This window comes from Phaseolus vulgaris, chromosome 4 (assembly GCF_051622355.1).
Source record: "Phaseolus vulgaris cultivar YP4 chromosome 4, ASM5162235v1, whole genome shotgun sequence".
In the NCBI taxonomy this organism is placed as follows: domain Eukaryota; kingdom Viridiplantae; phylum Streptophyta; class Magnoliopsida; order Fabales; family Fabaceae; genus Phaseolus; species Phaseolus vulgaris.
The window spans coordinates 43,757,400-43,778,327 of NC_143501.1; the positions used below are offsets into that span (position 1 = coordinate 43,757,400).

The 20,928-nt window shown below is 30.8% G+C and overlaps 2 protein-coding genes across 2 annotated transcripts; one reads left to right on the top strand and one right to left on the bottom strand.

Moving 5' to 3' along the window:
• The first annotated feature begins 1,373 nt into the window (after positions 1-1,373).
• LOC137837691 (zinc finger CCCH domain-containing protein 48) lies at positions 1,374-10,619 on the top strand. The gene is made up of 9 exons (XM_068646793.1): positions 1,374-2,283; positions 2,902-2,997; positions 5,588-5,677; positions 5,850-5,951; positions 7,577-7,723; positions 7,846-7,965; positions 8,046-8,105; positions 9,636-9,733; positions 10,108-10,619. The coding sequence occupies exons 1-9, from the start codon at positions 1,867-1,869 to the stop codon at positions 10,250-10,252; spliced, it is 1,275 nt and encodes a 424-aa protein (XP_068502894.1). The 5' UTR covers positions 1,374-1,866; the 3' UTR covers positions 10,253-10,619.
• A 2,620-nt stretch (positions 10,620-13,239) lies between these two features.
• LOC137837692 (GroES-like zinc-binding alcohol dehydrogenase family protein) lies at positions 13,240-16,862 on the bottom strand. The gene is made up of 6 exons (XM_068646794.2): positions 16,449-16,862; positions 16,259-16,326; positions 15,720-15,956; positions 14,426-14,716; positions 13,732-13,919; positions 13,240-13,564 (listed from the first exon to the last, which is right to left on the bottom strand). Exons 1-6 carry the CDS (start codon positions 16,564-16,566, stop codon positions 13,372-13,374), a joined length of 1,095 nt encoding a protein of 364 aa, XP_068502895.1. The 5' UTR covers positions 16,567-16,862; the 3' UTR covers positions 13,240-13,371.
• Between the last annotated feature and the right edge of the window lie 4,066 nt (positions 16,863-20,928).

Sequence of the window (20,928 nt, forward strand, 5' to 3'; positions counted from 1 at the left end):
AACGGATGCGCACGGTGTCGGACGACTTGAGCTGGGCCAGACACAGCCCAAGTACTAGACACGCAGAGGACACTTAAGTCAGTGAGAGAAAAGAAAAACTGAGAAGATGAAAAGTGAAAAGGAAGAAAGGAAACCAAGAAGATGAATGGACATTGCATACTATATAGGTAATATTGTGAAGTGGGAAATTATGAGATGCATTTATTTATGACAATGACTCTACCTTTTCAAAATGCATTCATTTATTAAATTATTATTACCTTCACTCTAACACTGTTGGTGCCGTGCCTCTCCATTTTAAATTTAATATTATTATTTTTTAATTTTAATATAAATATAATTTATTATATAATTATATAATATTCTGTATATTTTTATAATTTAAATATTATATTATTATTTTACTTTATTTTTAAATTTCAAACATAAAATTATTTTAAACAGTAACTTTTTTTAAAAAAATTAATATTTTAAAATAAGATTAAACTTAACTTAAAAGAAATAAAATATTTTAAATCATAATATTTTATATTTATGGTTGTGAAAATATAATGACTTAATGATAAATAATATTTTTGTGATTATATAAATATTAACTATAACCAGATAAATATTCCTATAAATATAAGATAAATATTCGTATAATTGTATAAATATATAAATATAACCACTTGATAAATATTTATTGTTTTGTAAATATAACCACATAATGATAAATAATTTTATGATTATATAAATATTACCATTTAAAACATAAATATTTGTATGATTATGTAAATATGTAAAAAGAAATAAGATGATACTTAAAAGGACCGATGATCCAATATTTATCTATAGTAATTTCTGTCTTCTCTCAATAAATTTCTCACACAATACAAAGAAGAAAAAAAAAAATTGTGGGATATTACGGGAAATGATTTTTCATTGGACGAGAATGAAATTTTTGAGATTGCTAATTTATCTCTTGATGAACTAGAATTAGAAATGATATTTTTCAATGAGAATGAACAAATATAAAATTCAAACATTATAATTTAAATATGTTTATGTTTTGTTAGATTTTTTATAAATATTTTTTAAACCTTTTCAAATTAGGGAGTATATTAATATATATATATATATATTTATATTATCCGGATCCTATATTTTCCATTTTAATCGTAATCCGTGTGTTCATGCCTCATAGGTTATAATTGATAAAACAATTATGATAAAACAGTTATATGAAACAATTAAAATGGAAAACCTTAAATATTATATGAGATCATCCTCTGATAAACACCTAGAAACATATTATTTTATTTTAATATAATATTTTATTTAAAAAATCTTGAAAAAGGTGTATTTTAGTGTTAGAATGTAAAATAAATTTTATTCACGTGCATAACAGATTTCAGAAAGGATCGTATTTGGGAGAAATGTAGTTTCCATTGAAATAGAAGATTGTGGTGGGTCATGCTGAGGACACTTCCGTAATTCTATATGCTACAGATTTCATTGCTCACTGCTTACGTGTAGTTTCCAAACTCTCTTTCCTGATTCATCACACCGTACCAAGTTCATCTCTCTATAACGAACCCTAATCTCATCAATTAGGGTTTCTCTTTCCCACGAGCTTCACTTCACTTCACTCCTGCTTGATGATCACGCTATACATTCCCCTACCTCTCTCCCCTAATATTTCTGAATTTCTCTCGCGCATGCTCCAATCTTTTTCCCAATCACAACCCTCGATACATTCCTCTTCCAATTGCACCGGAAGATAATCAAAAGCTCTTCAGAATTTCATTCCCTACTATCCTTTCAATCCCGATTCACTCGATCAGATAAACACACTCTCGATCGCAGACTCTAGCTCGCTCGATCATGGACGTGGACGGGGGCAGCAAGCGTGTGTACAACCGTCTTGGTGGGGACGCGAAGCACCAGAAAGTGTGTTTCCACTGGCAAGCGGGCAAGTGCAATCGCTACCCGTGCCCCTTCCTGCACAGCGAATTGCCCGCATCTTCCCACGCCAACGGGGCCTCCTCGAAGCGTGCGCACGACAATTCGGGCTTGTCGGGATTCTCGGGCCAGCGCGGACGCTCCAATTTCAACAACTCGTGGGGCCGTGGCGGGGGGCGCGGCGGCGGCGGCGGTAGAGGGGTGGTGGTGAAGGCGGAAAAAGTTTGCAATTATTGGATTCAGGGGAATTGTAGTTATGGAGAGAGGTGTAAGTTCCTTCACTCTTGGAGAGTGGGAGATGGGTTTTCCTTGCTGACACAGCTCGAAGGGCATCAGAAGGTACAAAAAAGATTCAATCAAAGACTTATTTTACTATATAATAATAATATGGGATTGGCAGTGAATGTAGCGGTAACGAAAGTATTCTCAATGTTGATGTTGATTTGTTGTTTATGTGCACTATTTTGATTCCTTTACTGATTTCGATTTCTTATCTATGTGAATGTAATTCTGACCGTTGATTTAGTTTTACTCTATAAAGTGAGTTGCTCAGTTTGGAGGAACTGCATCCTAGACTATATATATTATGAAGTTTTAAATCACAACCACTCTGATTGATAGTGAAAGTTTTAAATCGCTGTTGTGATTGTAGTTTTATTTGATCCTTGATGTTGTGGGAAATTGCATAGAAATGTGGCTTAGCTGTGGTGACTTTAGACCTTGATGACCGGCCGTTTGTTAAAACCTTTCAAGCCTGTGCTTGACATCGTATTTATCATTGAATTTTACTATGTCCGTGTGATTATAATTCTAATTGTGTTTTAAATGGTGGTTGTGTGAGCTGAGCCTGTGTTAATGTACGCTTTGTGAAATTTTGATATTTGATAACATGTTTACTAGTGTGTGTTTCGGTTATTGGGGTTGATGGGATGGGTTTCTGTTTTGTTGAATGAACAGGCTGTGAGTGCAATCGCCTTTCCCTCTGGTTCAGATAAGCTGTATACTGGAAGCACTGATGAGACGGCAAGGATTTGGGACTGTCAGTCTGGAAAGGTGATAATTACCAGTGTTTTGCTTTGTTTTGTAATATCAATTGTCTCAATTTTAAAGTTACATACAACTTCTCTTTTCCCGCAGTTGAGAATAATAGATTTAGAGCATGGTGCCTGAGAGATGATATCTCTCGGAAGATCTATGTATTTTTATAAATTGGTCTGAACCAAAAGTACAAAAGGTAGAGTAAAACTCTACACATGGAACTCTATGACTGACAGTTACAACAACATACAACTTTTACGAAGTTGTGCAAAAGGCAGTAATAAACTTTTCTATCTCTTCCTTTCAAGCTGGAGCATGTAGGTTGTATGCACCAAGCTTGGAAACATATAATCCAAATTCAAAGACCTCTTAATGTCTTAGTTAGAGCATTCACAAGTTGATCATTATTGGAGGAGTTGATAAATTCAATACTAATTTATTTGGACAACAATTTCTCTTGAACAAATCACAAGCAGTTTCTTTGTGTTTGGTTCCTTATGGAAGATGTGCTTAGAGACAACATGAGGTTCTGCCTGATTATCACTGTACAACTTCATCTTTTGAATCTCATAAAACTTCAATTTGTGGATGAGTTGATAAATTCAATACTAATTTATTTGGACAACAATTTCTCTTGAACAAATCACAAGCAGTTTCTTTGTGTTTGGTTCCTTATGGAAGATGTGCTTAGAGACAACATGAGGTTCTGCCTGATTATCACTGTACAACTTCATCTTTTGAATCTCATAAAACTTCAATTTGTGGATGAGTTGTTTGATCTACCCAAGTTCACAAATGATCGATGCCATTGTCCTGTGTATTTATTTCCTTTATCTTCATACAATATTTGTCCTTGTCCTTTTTTAGATATATGATAATGTGAATCATCATGAAGAACTTGCATGAATTGACTAACAACTTCAACAAAAAAAGATATGCTAGGTCTAGTGATTGTGAAAACAATGAGCTTCACAACAAGGCTTCTATATCTCTAGACTTGAGAAAGGTTTTCCTTATTTTATCATTAACATGGATAGGGGTCCATATGATTATAAATTGGCCTACGATTAATCTTTCTATTCTAACATCATACTTTCTTTGGAAAATAATAAATCCCTCTTTTGATTGAGCCACTTCTATACCAAGCAGTGTTATCAATATCAGATGATAGAAAATATTAGGGACTCCAAATATCCTTTATGAAAATATATTGGAAGCCATAATGGGTTATGCTGGAAGCATCACAGACAAAATAAAAGTACAATATTTGCATGTAGATAATTTAAAAATAATGCAGAAATATAATTGTAATGCAAAAATAATGGAAGACAACCATATTTAATAATACTATCTTGTCTACAAATTGAAATAACAATGAAATAAAAGCAAAACACCACAAATTTCAAGTTCAAGGCATAAGAACAAAACATAAGTTAAGTGTCCTAAATTTGTAATCATCTGCCTCTTCAATCCCAACATAATTATCTTCATTGCCAACATAATTTAAAAACAGGTTTGTTCATGTTTGATCCATCCATCGGATGACAATGTTTTCAATCCGGGTCATTTATATAGGAAGTTCAGTGGCCATTGTGGTTGCTGGAAAGTAAGTGCTAACATTTTTCAGAAAACAATTAGAGTGGAAAAGAAGAAGAATTTTTTTAGGGAGGACGAGTGGAGTGGTGCTGAATAAAAAGAGGACTTGCAGTCGGTGGTGGCAACAATTGTGTGATGGCAGGGAGACTGCACAACAACGCAAGTTGGCTGGTTGGTGGATACCTTCAAGTTGGGTGGGGTGCCTAGGTTAAAAAATTATGTTTGATTGTTTGGTTTGGGCATGTATAAATGGCCCAGCCCCTTTTTTTAAGAAAAAAGCACTTGGGCTGAGCAGTATTGTCAGGAAAAGAAAAAAAAGAAAGAAGATTAGAGTTTCTTTTTCATTTCACATGAGAAGATTAGGGCTGGCTACTCTTTTAACTTGCCAGGTTGGGTTGTGCAGCCTGTGGCTTCTCCTTCATTTCGCATGGGAGCACTAAGACACCACTCTGTGACTTCTGACATCTCCGCCACCGAAATCCACCATGGCTTGCCATGGACATTTTTCGATAATGCTGATGCCAAGAAGCTTTTTATGCACCAAGTCGATGATTTTAAAATGATTGCATAAAGGACTTATTAGCTAAGAAATTTTGGCACTATCTTCCTGATGACAACTAAGTCATCAACCCACACAATTAAGTAAACACATTCACCACAAGAAATATGACAATAAAAAACTTAAAAAATTGCAGGTACAACGAAATATAACTTTTACAAAGACGTGCATAATAAACTTTTCTAACACCATGTTGAATTTTTTTTATATCCTTGGAATAGGAGAATTTGAATATTACTTTTAAGTTTGATTGTACCATGTGAAACATGTATTATTCTTTCACTTTAAAATGATTACAATTGACATCATGCTCCTCTTCTCTGTATTTTGTTTCCAAATTTCAAAGTGTGCAGTAAATATTGTATTTCTCTTTATTTTCTATAGGTTCCTTTTGAGTTTGTTGAAAAGGTGAGTTTGATCATGGTTTTGTTTGTCTTTGCTCCTTTGCAGTGCGTAGGTGTCATCAATCTTGGTGGTGAAGTAGGTTGCATGATCAGTGAAGGCCCCTGGGTTTTTGTTGGGATACCCAATTTTGTCAAGGTAAGAAAGAGAAATAGGCATCACTTTTGTCTTTCTCTTATTTGGTACCCGTAAATTTTCAAATAAAATACATCTCTGTAATTTAGTGAAATGTTTTTGCTATGGTACGTTCTTTTCACTGCTTAATACATCATAACTGATGTCCTTTTGGTTGATGACATCCGTGCTGCAGGCCTGGAACACTCAAAATTTAGTGGAGCTAAGTCTAAATGGTCCCGTTGGACAAGTTTATGCTCTTGTTGTAAACAATGATATGCTTTTTGCTGGTACACAGGTAAATATTTTCTTTCCCTTTGACAATGCTTTTGTTTTGTTCAAGTCATGCTTTATTTTTTCACTCAGTAGTCCTGATTTCAATGCTGATTATCTTAATGGTGCTTTTGACCTGTTGTAAGAGATGAAAAAGTGCATTTCCATTTGTTGTGTTTATATGGATTAAACTTTTTAGAGTGGCATCTTACAATAATGTTAGGAAACTAAATGTGTGGAATTACGGATGATAATGTTTAGGTTAATTTTAGGGCTGATAGGTGTTGCTGAGATAGGGCAATGAAGACATTAAAGGATAAACATTTAATAAGATTTATTTGCCTTTGCATTGCCATTGATACAATTTTGTCAGTGCAATATTTTTGGAGAAAATTAACTAGGAGAATCGGACGGGTATGTCTGGTAGTGGGGCCTTGTAGGGAAAGTGAAGGGACATGGGAATTTTTATTTTTAAATTAAGAGTTATATGTTATTTACTAAAAAAATAAAAAAAAATTGATCGATCATTTTATTTCTTTCCTTTTTATAAATGAGAAAATATTTATTAGAAATGGGAAATTCTCCTCCGTTGTCTTTTCCCCAAAATCTTACTCCCTAACATACCTCAACAGTCAATTTGTATGCCATGAAAAGAGAACAAATGAGTGGAAGAGCACTGATTTTGAATTTGCAATTGGTTTGGCAAAAAGGAATTTAAGAAGTGAACTGTAAGTGTGTTACTGTTCATTTCTTCTCAAATAACCGAAGAATTGCCTTGCAGGCAACCAGAGATTTTTTTATTTTAAATTGTTTTCTTCTTTTTCTATAAACTCTTTGTTTATTTTATTTTATGAATAAATAATTGTATAATGCTAAATAATAATAGTAACAAAAATATTTATTTTCTTTTATATTTCTCTCTTTCTTTTCTTTTATACTCTTTCTTTTCAACCAAACAACTTCAATTTTCAGTCATTTCTTACCTCTTTCTCTTCCTTTCTTTTCTCTTTCGCTCTCTCAATTTCTTTCTCTCTAACCAACATAGCACAAAGGAAATGAATGGAAGATGAAGGATGATATGATTGTAAATAATAAATAATAATGGCATTATGATGTAAAGGATTGCATTGGATGATGCTTTACAGCACTGACTACAACCTAATAAAACAACCCAGATTAATCTATTAGGCCATGTGATTGGCCAAGAAGTTCTGTCTAATGCGTAGTTGTGCATGAGATGTGAAAAAATGGTTTTGGAACAATTGTCACCTAGATATGTGGGATATTCCCTATTGCTGGTAGATATTTTGGCTTGGACTATGGGCCATTGATTATGTCTAAGGAGGACTTGATCGCGATTTGTGATGCGGAGACTTTGATACCTTGAATCTTATTGTTTATGTGAGGGGTTGTGTGATGATCTCTAAGTGTTAAATATAAGGTAGTTGGCTCCTAAACAATGAATGAATTTATAGTTCTATGGTCTTTGGAAATATTTTCAATAAAACTCAATCAAGCATCTTTCAAAGTCCACTGTATTTTGTTTTTATTGAAAACGAGAATCGAATACCAAAGGAAAGATTCTGACTTTTCTACATATTTGGACTACCATCTTAATTTTTAATCTCTAATGAAATACTTCTTCTGCAGGATGGATCTATATTGGTATGGAAGTTTAATGTAGGTAACAACTGCTTCGAGCCAGCTGCATCACTTAAGGGCCATTCTCGCGGTGTTGTTTCGTTAGTTGTTGGTGCTAGTAGGCTTTACTCTGGGTCAATGGACAATACAATAAAAGTAAGTTTTACATATGCTCTTTGCCATGTGTCTGGTTCATTTTCTTTGGACTCTTTTTAAGCAATGTGAGAACAGGTTTTGGTTTATTAATTTGGTACATTTCTTTCAATGTTGTCTTTCAGGTATGGAACCTTGAAACCTTGCAGTGTATACAGACACTAACAGAGCACACATCTGTTGTGATGTCTGTTCTCTGCTGGGACCAATTCCTTCTATCTTGTTCCTTGGACAAAACTGTGAAGGTTGGTTTCACAAGATTTACTGGCTGTATGTGTATTATTGACTATATGTAAGTTCTGAATTTGTTATTTGATTTCTGCAGGTATGGTATGCTACAGAAAGCGGAAACTTGGAAGTGACATATACTCACAATGAAGAACATGTATGTATTATATTATTTACTTTTCCCTTGGATACTTGATTTTATTATACTATGATGTTTTATTATACTTGATCTTAGTTCTGCTATCAATGATCCAGCCACTTCTCTTGAACTGAACTCAAATTCTCACAAGATGTATGTGTTTTAGAAAATATTAAAAATGTGCTCAAGTTTCCGATCATGAAAATGTTAAGTGCCTAGTTTTGCCTTTGAATACAATTGGATAAGGACTTGATCAGAAAGGGGCATATATATGTTGTAAGCTTTCCTTGGTGATAATACTATTTTAAATATTTCAATCCTCCAAAATAATGATGCCACAAGACAAAAAGTGACTCGAATATTGATATAGTAACTCTCAAAGCATCCTTGTATTGAACATAATAACTAATAAGTTGTAAGCCAAAGGGAAAGAAGTTTTGGAGTTGTATCGGAAAAACTCAAGTCTCTCGTTGACTAGAGATAGTGTCAAAATACAATATATAAGTAGGGTAGGGATAATCGTCACCTTACAAGTTGATTTTGTAGGTTTGAGTTAAATCTAAACCATTTGGTAAGATGGTGTCAAAGTGCATTCTAGATCCATTAAAAGGGACACTTATTATGTTATACACGTGCCAAGCCCAATAGTGCTAGACATGGGGGTGTATTGGAAAAAAAACCCATCCCACATACTGCATATAAATAGAGGCAATATTACACACCGATTTTGTGAAGTTAAGTTTGACCTAATTTGTAAAATATGTCAGTCTATCTTAGATCCATTGAACCATATTATGCACATACCAAGACTAGTGTTGGATGTGATGGGGGTGTATTGTGAAAAAACCACGTCCCATATTGACTAGAGATAGTGATAAAATACAATATAGAAATAAGTGTAATCCTAATCTTATAAGTTAGTTTTGTAGAGTTAAGTTAGACATAAGCTACTTTTGTAGGAAACTGAAGCTTCATTAATATTTGAAGTAGAGAGAACTGGAAATCATAATTTATTGTTTTCCCCCCTCCATTGGCTTTTTAATTTCAGACAATATTTCCTACTTCACTAACTTCTTCAAGAACAGCTGGGATTAAGTGTTTTATTAATGGAACACTTCTGATAAGCGGGGTTAATGGACAGAGATGGGCTTTGTAAAAAGAAACATTATGTCTAATCCTTTAACCCAATATTTGCAAATATTTATATATTGTAATTAGAAAAAAATCTAGAAGGGTGGGTACATAGCCCACGCCTGTCCCTGCCTGCATCTGTTACTGCTGCTATACTGTACTCTCCAACTACTTTCTATTTTTTCGTGCACTCATTTGCTGCATTATCATTTTCAAGGTTATTACTTTTTTGTTATAACATAACTGTTTCTTTCACTAAATAAGAATGTAAACAAAGTGGAATTATTGTTTTTGCAATGATGTATATTATTTAGATATCCTCAACAGTAATTACTTGCACTTGAAATGTGGCCAGTGGGATTTGTTGAGTGTGTGATGTTGTGGCTTTCATTATTCTGACGTTTTATCTGTGTGCAGGGTATACTTACCCTATGTGGGATGCATGACTCACAAGGCAAACCCATTTTGTTGTGTGCTTGCAATGATAATACTGTGCGCCTCTATGATCTGCCATCGTAAGTAATTGATTTCCTGTTCATGCTCTCATTTGGTTCTCTTATTTCCACTACAGAGTACAAACCACTAAATGGTTTGTACAAAACTGGTTTTCTACAAAACTGAATTATATGGTTCTTACTTCTATATGTTGCAAGTGGACTTAATGACTTGCATAATAAATCAAGCTTGTTTTGTAATACATCCAAATGAAACCCAAGCCAGATTTCTTGTCATATTAAAACGAGCAAGAGACAAACACACAATGCATAGAATAAATTTCAATTCTTTGAGAGATTAGAAAAGATATGGTTGTTTGCACTTTGTGGCGGAAATAAAATTTACTTCGTATTTATGCTCTCATTATTCAATGTTTGCCCCATTTCTTGTTCAGATTTGCAGAGAGGGGTAAGATATTAACTAAACAAGAGGTACGAGCAATCCAGATGGGCCCTAACGGCATATTCTTCACCGGAGATGGTACTGGTGAAGTAAGAGTGTGGAATTGGACAGCAGAGGCAACCACTACCGTCCAATAAAGTGACATTTACAATGTTATCCATTTAAATGTTTTACTAGTTTTTTCTGGTCCTTCCTTTTTGTAATCGTTTTAGCTGCAAGAAGGGAATTAAGGCTAAGGTTGGGAAGAGGCAGAAAAAGAGAGTTAAAGGGATTGTATGTAATTTAAGTTTGCGGAAGTAGGCTTGCGTTTAGAATCTGAGCTGTGGTTTTAGTGTTGAGTATCCTTGGCGCAAAGCTGTGCTCAAGTAGGCTTTCCTATTAATGTTTGTAACATTTTGTGAATTCACAACATTATTTACCATCATTGCTTAACACCTCCAATGCGTATATACACACCAAATAAATGATTGTTACTTGTCATTATCAAGTAACTGCTCTTGTTTCCTCTGCTGTATACTTTTCCTGCTGATCATGAGCTGGTAACTCTTGTTTTCTTTTGCTGCAGTTCACATTAATTTGTATTTTTTTTATTGGTATAATTAGGAGGAATAGTTCCTTCTTATCTTTAGTTGTGATTTGATGTTCAGTTGCAGATTGGATTCTGGACCTTGTTTAAAGAATTTGTGTGTCAAATGTTTCCTCTTATTGCATACAATCCTTTTTTTATTAATAATAATCTTTCTTCCTTGTTTTGATGTGGTTGCTTATAGAATTGTGGTCCTCTGAATGTACGGCCCAAATACCTGTACTATTTACTTATTAAGTTTAAATGTTTGTATATCAATTTTTTTAAATCTTAGTTAAAATATTTGTCCTCCAAATTTAAAACCGATTCAGTCTATCAAACTTAAATATGTTTTCCTTTAGTCTCTCTTAAATGGAAAAAGTACAAATTAACATCTCTAATTCATAATTAACATTGAATTTGTTTTTATGTTTTCCTCACCAGAAAAAAAAATTAAAGGATTAAGAAAAACCTTACCCATACCACATGTTTAACTTTTTTAGTCGTAGGAAATTAATAATACGCTTTCTAATAATTATAAGATATCATTTTCACAATTTTAGACTTTCAAAAAAATTTAAATGATGGAATAATGTTGGAAGATAATTTTATTCGTAGTTTTAAACTTTCAAAATCTGGTGAGGTCAAAAGAAATATTACATTTAATAATTTTAAAATAAAGACTTAGTTAAAATTTCATTCATAACAATGTGACAAAAAAAATAAGGAAAGTAGAAGAAAAAGAAAGGACTAAATCATTTTAGTGGTAGTAGTAATTACTTTTGCTATTATTACGTGGAAAACATAAGAATGAAAGAAAAATATTTCAAACACAAATCGTTTTTCTCAAATTAAATATGTATTAATTATGTCAACAAATTTTTAATGTTAACTTTAAAAATTAAAATAAATTAGCTTTAAATTAGAAAACTTAAAAAATCAATTTTAAATTTAAGGACTAAAAAATAACCCTTAATTTGAAAGACTAATCAAATTTGTGACACTTAAATATCGTTTTTATATTTAGGGATAAAAATATTAATTTTAAATTTGAAGGATTGCAACAAATTTTGATTTAAATTTTAGAAACTGTAAATATTTTAACAAAACAAAATTTGGAAAATAAACTTTCCTATTATTACTTTAGTGACACATGTGGTTGTTAACATGAATGTTGCTAATGATGTCAATTAGTGTAACATCCTTAATAATTTGATAAAAAAAAATATATTCTCAAATAAAGAATTAAAAATTAAAAATTTTAATTTGAAAGACTAAATGAAAATATCTAATATCAACTTTAAAAACTAAAAATATATTTAAACTCTATTTATGTGTTTTTTTTCTTCTTTAGGTTATTTCTACTATATATTTCTTCTTTCTTGTTTTTTTTGGGTTATTTCTACTCACTGGATCATCAACTGCTACGTTTGACCATATAATAGGAAACTTGGAAAGTTGATTTATTGTTGTAGAGGTGTACTATAGGACATCACCATGCATGGCTCCAGCAACCCTGTAAATTGATACCTCTGTTATGAATTATGAATGCATTATTATAATATTATAATTCACTATAGATGATGACCTACAGGGTTTGGTGGTTCCATAGCATTGAGAATGATGGTTGAAGCCACTGTAGCCCCTCCTTCTATTGGATAAATTAATCAAATAAATAAATGGAATGTTAATAACATGTCACTTTTGATTATGACAGCTTGATATGGACCACTCCAAAATGTTTGGTTTCATTTGGTCTATTATCGCATTTCCTATTTTTTTCTCTCAAATTAATTTGATAGATTAATTATTAAAATAAATAAAATTTTAAAAAATTATTAAAATAGTTAGTTTGTGTTAAGTTTACACAATTTTGATTTTTTTTATAAAAGAAATTCGTATTAATTTAAGTAGTATAATTTTAGTTTAAATATATTAAAATTGTATTTTGAGATCAAAATTATGTAAACTTTTACGATTTAACTATTTTGATACATTTATTTGATACAATTTGTCTATTTTAATAAATTTTTAAACTTTTTTCTATTTTAATAGTTAATTTATCAAATGCACTAATTTGATAAAAAATTGCATTGAACTCTCATATTACAAATTTATTCTTTATATATATAATTTTAAAATTATCATATCAAGAGTTGCAAATTAGTTTCAAATTTTTGGTCTTTTTAATTCAGGGTTTGGTACTTCTATAATTGCAACCAAGTCCTAGTAATTCTAACTTCTAAGCTACATGAGACTGCTTATGAGCTACGAATCCTAGATATTCCAAAATTAAATCTATTGATGTCTCACCTAATTTAATATGTTATAGTTAGTTTTAATTAATACAAGTTTGATTAAAGGTATTTTCATAATTTTCAGATTTAGGTTTAAAAAAATAATTTTTTATCTTTCATATTTGTCGCTAAATTATGTAATTAAATAACTAGATACTAATTTATAAATTTAAGGGTTTAGGGTTTACTCATTCACATATTAAGAAAACCAAAGGTTTTCACCTCATAACTGAATCTGTTGATGCTGCAGTTTGCATTCACATTTTTACAAGTCCTTCTTGAAGCCATTTTATTCATAACCCAAGTAATATACATTGGTATTTAGCATGAGCATGAACATGTAACTACATGATTTGTTCAAAATAAGACAGTTTGTAAAGGTGCAGTCCAGCATCTAAAGGTTGAACATGACCTTGATGGCATTACCACCACGAGCACTTGTTTCAAAGGCTTCTTCCACTTCCTTTTGAGAGAACCCAAACCTGTGAGTTATAAGGGGTTTTACATCGATTTTGCCACTCCTTATAAACTCAAGACAAAGAGGCCATGTGTTCATATAGCGAAAAACTCCAATCACATCAACTTCCCTGAATTATGTATGATAAACCAACACTATCAAATGTTACACATTATAAATTTTTAAAATAATCATACTGTTGCATTTGATATACCTAGTGTATGCATGCATCATAGTCTCTAAAACATGACATATAAGATTTTAGTTATTTATTATTTTAATAATATCCACAAATACCTTGCTGCTGCAGGGGAGAGTGGGACAGTCATTTCAGAATGTCCCATTCCCACTAGGCAAACTTTGCCACCAGGCTGAGTAGCACCCAGTGCTGTAGACATGGTTTTGTCAAAACCAGCACAATCAAAGGTAACATTTATAGCAGCTCCCATAGCCTTTTGTATCTGCACAATATCTTCAGCCACATCCTGCAAAGCAGTGTATTTAAAATATGGTTTCATTGCTCTTCATGGATGCACCCAGAAATGCACAGTATATATATAAATGTGTCACAAAACACATTTAAATGCCCTTCTTTCATAATCATATTACAGAAACCAAGCACTAAAACCTGACTACTGAACGGAGAGAGTAACAAGTGGTGATCCAACAACAGTTCTTTCAAGGAAAATAGCATATTAAGAGTCAAAATAATATTTAGGAAATGGAGACATAAACAGATAGCTAGTGAACTGTCAGTTTTACTTATCAAACCTAACTTATAATAGCATCCTGTTAAAATACTAGTTTCGTTAATTTTTTTTATATCAAATCATGTGTTTGTGAATAAGCACAGCATCAAAAGCCACTATGTATACATGCAAATTACTGTTATGACAGATGCAAATAGTATTGCAGAAAGGGATTGTCTGACATTTTTACTGTTAAAAGAAGAAAATTTGGAAAACCTGGGAAAACTAAGGATTCTAAATACCTGAATGTTTGTTGAGACTTTAACAACATCATCTGCACCAAGAGATTTTGCAACAGATAAACGATAGTCATCCACATCCACAATGACAATCTTGGGTGCTCCAAAAGCGCGAGCTGCAAGCAGTGTAACAAGTCCTATGGGTCCAGCTCCCATGACCAACACATTTGCTTCTGGTCCAATATTAGCTCTCCTACAAGCATGAATACCAACACTTAAGGGTTCACACATGGCCCCCTCCTCTAGGCTCACGTTGTCTGGAAGCTTAAAACATAGGTTTGCAGGATGCACTATCTATAAAAAAGAGAAAAAGGAAACTCAAACATGGGTTTCCATTGGAGTATTCGCCAGATTTGAATATGGGGACTATAGCATGGTTATACTTATTATTGTATTTTACTAATCATGGTCACATCATATTTACATGTTAAACTACGGGATAACCATTATCTCATACTTAGGAATATTCAGCAGAAGTTCAATTTCAATAACATGCCAAAAATCAGATTAATTACAGTTTTAAATAGAACACTTTCCAATGCAAAAAATCATAATTCACACAGAAGAAAATCATATTAAACATTAAATATCAAACTTGAGTACTCAAAAGGCTTAACCTTCATTAACCAGCGTAATGCTTTATATAGCACAGTTGTGGGATCAAGAAGGTGCATACTGCTTGCTACAATTTGGTCCATGCTAAAACAAAATAAATTTTATATTTTCAGTTCCTTCTTTTAGATATTTGATAAATCAATGCTAGAGGGACTTCCCACTTGTAATAGAGTCATTGACATGAAACCAGCTTTCATTTCATCATTTTACTTGTTTCGTCAGAAATTCCATGCATTTACTTATGCTTAATCTGGAAAAATAAATACTACTGTCACAACATTTGAGAGATATCGGGACAAATCTATAATGATGAGGCATATAAAAAATAGTCTCTTAGATACAATATACATGTCCCACTCTATGTGTATTTTTAAATGGTCTGATTTTACACACTTCTGAAATAAAAAAGCATTTGTGAAATTATACTGGTGATTTGTCCAGATATTTATAAAAACAAATTACAAACAGATCACATTACTTATTCATGGTATGGTTTAAACTTTTAGTCAAGAATATTAGTCAGTTAGTGTTTTGATAGGATTTTAAAACAGCTTCATTCCATATTTAATGACATGAGATTTAACTTGAACTTGTCATTGTTTCTTTCAAATTCTTATTATTTCTAAAGCCAAGTATACTTCCACTTGCACATGCTTTTGAGCAGCTGTGAATTGTTTCAAACCTGATTAGCCAGGGAACCATGAACTGGTGGAGTAGCAAAAAACTTCATATCATCACACAAATTGTATCGACCCTGTTTACAGTGGTCGCATCGCCAGCAAGTGATTCCAGGTTCAAGCGCAACACGGTCACCAGGCACAAAACTCTTTACCTGACTACCAACTTCTTCTATGATCCCAGCACACTCATGACCAATAACCATTGGTTCCTTAACTATAAAGTGTGCACACTTCAGTGTCTGAAAAGTAAATGAAACAACAAATTTGAAAATTTTCACTGGAGAAGACATAGATAAACGCAGAAAATACCTCCTGCAATTAAAATTTTCAACCTAAGCAAAAACTCATATCCTCTTGTCTGTTGTCTAACCAAAAAATGCAAAAAGAAAAACAAAATATAATTAATCTGATCAATAATAGATTGCTAATTTAACTGAGCAGATCTTGTAGCAAATTAATTAGACATTGATAATCAAACTCCTCCAATCCAACTTCATCCCTTTTAATTTGACAATTGAAATTAGATGCAACAGGATTATACCTTGAGGTAGTGAACATCACTCCCACAGATACCAACAGCCTTCATTCTAACTCTGACATCATAGGGTCCTTCCAAAACACAAATTATTTGAAAATAATTGAAGTTGGCAGTGAAAACATCATCAATAAAGGATTTGAAAACAGAACAAATCAGAATGAAATGATAGAGTCAATTGGAGGAAATTGAATACCTAAAGTAGGAAGCTTGAAAGGTTGAATCTTGAGATTGTTTATACCAAGAAGCCAAGCAGCCATATTCTCTTCTTTGTCTTCTCCATGATCATCAATGGACATTCCCCCCTTACCCATTTCCCTCTCCCTCTCTCTCTCAGATCTTAGAAGCTTTATGAGATAAAATCATTTATGTTATAAGTATTTTCAGTTCTGACCAAGTGGCACTGCAATACACAACTGGTATTTTAGTAAAAATAAATAAATTTATCTAAAAAATATAATGAAATTTAATTTAGAGATATAAATTAAAAAAACAAAGTAGAAAGAAATAAAATAGTAAGAATGCCAATGCTTATTTAGATATAAGGCACTTTATGATAGAACAAAATTTTTTTGATAGTAATGAGGATAGATTGTAAAATTGAAAAGAAGTAAAAAAATATTGAGAATACCCATATGAGAGAGTGAGAATAATCATAAACCATAATTTTATTCTCCAAGTTATATATTATAAGAGAAATGTTGATAGTATACTTTCTATAATCTATTTTATACAAGTAACTTATTATTGATTAAAAATTATTAAAATTGAAAAAATTATTAAATTTCATGTATTATTTATTTAATTTCACTTATGACTTCTAATTTATATATACTTGAACTAATAGATAATATTATATTAAGAAGAGACAAGAAAAGAAAAGACTGTTATCTATGATGAAGAAATGAAAGGTGGATTTTGTGTTTAATATTGGATCATTCTTATCCATAAACTTGGGTTGTGCATATCCTCCGCATCACCTTTGCCAAAGGCAATTACTGGGAATTATTTCCTGTACCGATCAGTTGCTTCCTGCACCGGACGAAATTTTTATAATTCGATTATGTCCTTGTCTTTTATATTTTGAAAATCTGTGAAGGGTGCGGATAAAGTTGGTTTTTGTTCTTTGGTGGTGATTTGAGTTCCATATGAGGTGATTTTACGAGGTGGTGGACGGTTCGTTTGCACTGTAAGTTTCGCCAATTGACATTGTTGTGAGGTAAGATCACATTTAAGTTTTTTTTTTTCACATTTTCTACGAGTTGAGGTGGTGACGGACACCGATATCCAGAAGCCTGTTTTTAACCTTATGGATGCAAGCGTCCAGAAATAATTGTTAAATACTCTGGATATAAACATCCGTAAGTCATTAACATTTGCAGTTGAAGGTCCTGGACGCCTATGTCCGTAATAGAGAAATACATTATGGATATAATTATCTAGAATTGCATTTTGTATTCCAGATGTACATATCCAGAGTTTTTTTTTTTTTTGAATTCTGGATGTTTATATCCGGAATAGTTTACTGTGTTTTGGATGTGGGAATGCGGAAGTGTATGTTTTGACTTATGGATTTTTGTATCTGCAAGCTAAGTAATTTTTTTTTTCAGCATTGTGAATGAATACACATGACTCATACGTGGGAATTTCATGAGAGATTGATGTGTGGGATGGATTAGACGATGTTGATCTGGAGCACTCAATAACTTATAATACGTTAAATAATGAACACGGACTAAATTTTATTCTTGAAAAAATATTATTAAATGAGTTTTATTAGAACGAAAAAAAATTTAATGATGTTTTATTTCCCATTTTCTAAAGCCGAACTTTTGTTCTTATTTGTGTAATTGTAGAACTTGTCGGTTAGTCACTAGGTTAATTTTTAAATCTTAACGTGAATAAATATTTCCATAAAAGTTGTTATAGGTGAAAAAAAATATGTTTTATAAGTTAAAACTAATTTATAAATAAATTAAAAAAATAGGAAAACTTCTACAAACTAATCATAAATAGTTTTAGTTTCTGAAAAAATCATTTTATTTTGTTTTTTCAATAATTCACTAAAAAAAATCATTAAATAAAAATTAATTTTAGAAACTAAAATAATTAATTATTATATTAACTAAATTAGATAATATTATAAAGATTAAAAAAGTTATTGGTTTCTAAAGTAATTTATATTATTAATAAAATTTAATAAACTAATTTTTAAATTGGTATCTAATTAATTACCAATGTTTTAATTATGAATTAATTTTAGATTCTAAAAATGATAGCTAAAACTTTGGTAGTTAACTAACTGATATTAATGTAGAAATTAGATTAGTTGGTAGTTAAAATTTTGATAACAAACTAATTATTAATTTATAAATATCTATTAATAATAAAAACTATTTTAGATAACAATAATTTTATTAGTCTTTAAAAAAATATCTAATTTAGTCAATATAATAATTATTTTTTTAAATTAATTTTTATTAAAATAATTATTTAAACAAAATCATGAAAGATATGAATTTGCCTTTTTTTCAAGACAAATTATCAAGTAATTATATAATGGTCCAATAAAATAAAGCTCACTCATTCCTAAAATACAGGAATGTTTCATGTTCACATATAAGAAAATTATTCTGATTTACAACAATATATAGTTTAGTATATCAAGAGAAACTTTATGGCTGAAAAAGAAAAGCTAAAAAAAGATTGGACATTTGAAAAATAGGGGGTGGGGGGTGTTTAAGTTAAGGGAAAAGACCTAAAGTTAGACAATTTTATACGGACAAAAATTACTATAAACCTATGTTGTACAACTTAAAAAAAAAAGCTAGAATATTGATAAAAATTAATTAGATGACAATAAATGTTGGAGGAATAAGGTGATAAAATTATTTGTAAAATTAATATGCCTATTAAATCATTATACTCTTATTTGACTTTTTTTCATAACTACTTGTACTAAAAAAAAGATAAAATAAATCTGATTAACATAAACTAATATCAACTTATACATTACATTTTAAAAAAGTTAGATGAAAAAACTTATATTAACATTGATGAAAAGATCAAATTAATAACCAGCATTATTTTTTAAAATAGATATTTGGCTTATAGTCATTTTAGCCATTGAGAGATTTAAAACTCATATTATTCTATATTTTGTTATCATTCTAATATTAAATTATGATGATTCTAAGTTAAAAAGAGATACATAATCAAATACAACATTTAAAAATCTATAAAGAAGATTAATTATAATTTTTTTTATAATACTTTGCACTAATAACATAACTATAATCATATAAAGGTTTAAATCCACTTTTAACCTTTATACAGTAAAAACAAAATCATATATACAAACTAATAAAAATAATTAACTACTATATTAATTAAATTAAAAAAATATTTTATAAAATAAAAAATTATTAATATCTAAAAGTAATTTTTATTATTAATAAAAATTATAAATTGTTATATAATTAGTTACTAATAATAATAATATACCAATTTATAAACTAGTTTATAAAATTTAATAGAAATTAGTTTAGATATTATTAATTTTTTAATCTATAAAATAATATATAATTTAATTTATTTAATATAATAATTAACTATTTTTTTCTTTAAAACTAATTTTTATTTAATATTTTTCTTTTAGATATAGTATTGTGAATGGTTGAGTTTGGTTTCTGTTTACACATTTGATTTTTTTTTTTCAAAAGTAAATTTTCTAAGTCCAACTTTAATATATATTAATAAAAAATGTTACTTATTTGTCATAATAACACATTTTAAAATTTGCTGTTAACCCTAAGTTAATATTTGATATGAATAAATAATTGACATTGTTATCATGTATGAATATTTAACATTTTCTAACAGCAATTGGATACCATAATACTACCAGAAAATCATGAAATAAAAACTATTTTTTAGTAACAAAATATAATTAGTTGCTATAGTGACTATTTTAGAGACTAAAAAGTTTTTGATTTATAAATTAGTTTCTATTATTGTTAAATGATTTTTAAATTGGTATCTAATTAGCAACCAAGGTTTTTGCTATCAAATTTAGAAACTAAATAATTGGTAGTTAAAACCTTGATTACTAATTATATATCAATTTAAAAATCATTTAACAATAGTAGAAACTAATTTAGAAATATTTTTTTTTTAGTTTCTAAAATGTTCTCTAATTTAGTTACTATAATAACTATTTTTTTTTTATCTTGTTGGAGATCTCACATCGACTATAGATTAGAGCCTTTCATAAGTGGGTGCAAACCTCAACCTCATGAGCCGGTTTTATGGGGTTGAGTTAGGCTTAAAGTCCACTTCGTAATATGGTATCAGAGCCATTTCGAGCCTATCCTAGCGAGTGTTTGTGTTGGGCCTATCGTGCCACCCGCTATCGGACCACCCATAATATATAGTCTCACGCACGAGTTGGTAGTCTCGGCGTGAGGGATGTGTTGGAGATCCCACATCGACTAGAGATTAGAGCCTTTCATTGTATATAAGTGGGTGCAAACCTCAATCTCATGAGCAGGTTTTATGGGGTTCAATTAAGCTTAAAGTCCACTTCGTAATATATCTAAAATTGGTTTTTAGTTCTTGTTTTTGCTGTAGTGATATTAATAGTGGAATAAGACTATTTAATTTGGAAAGATTAAGAA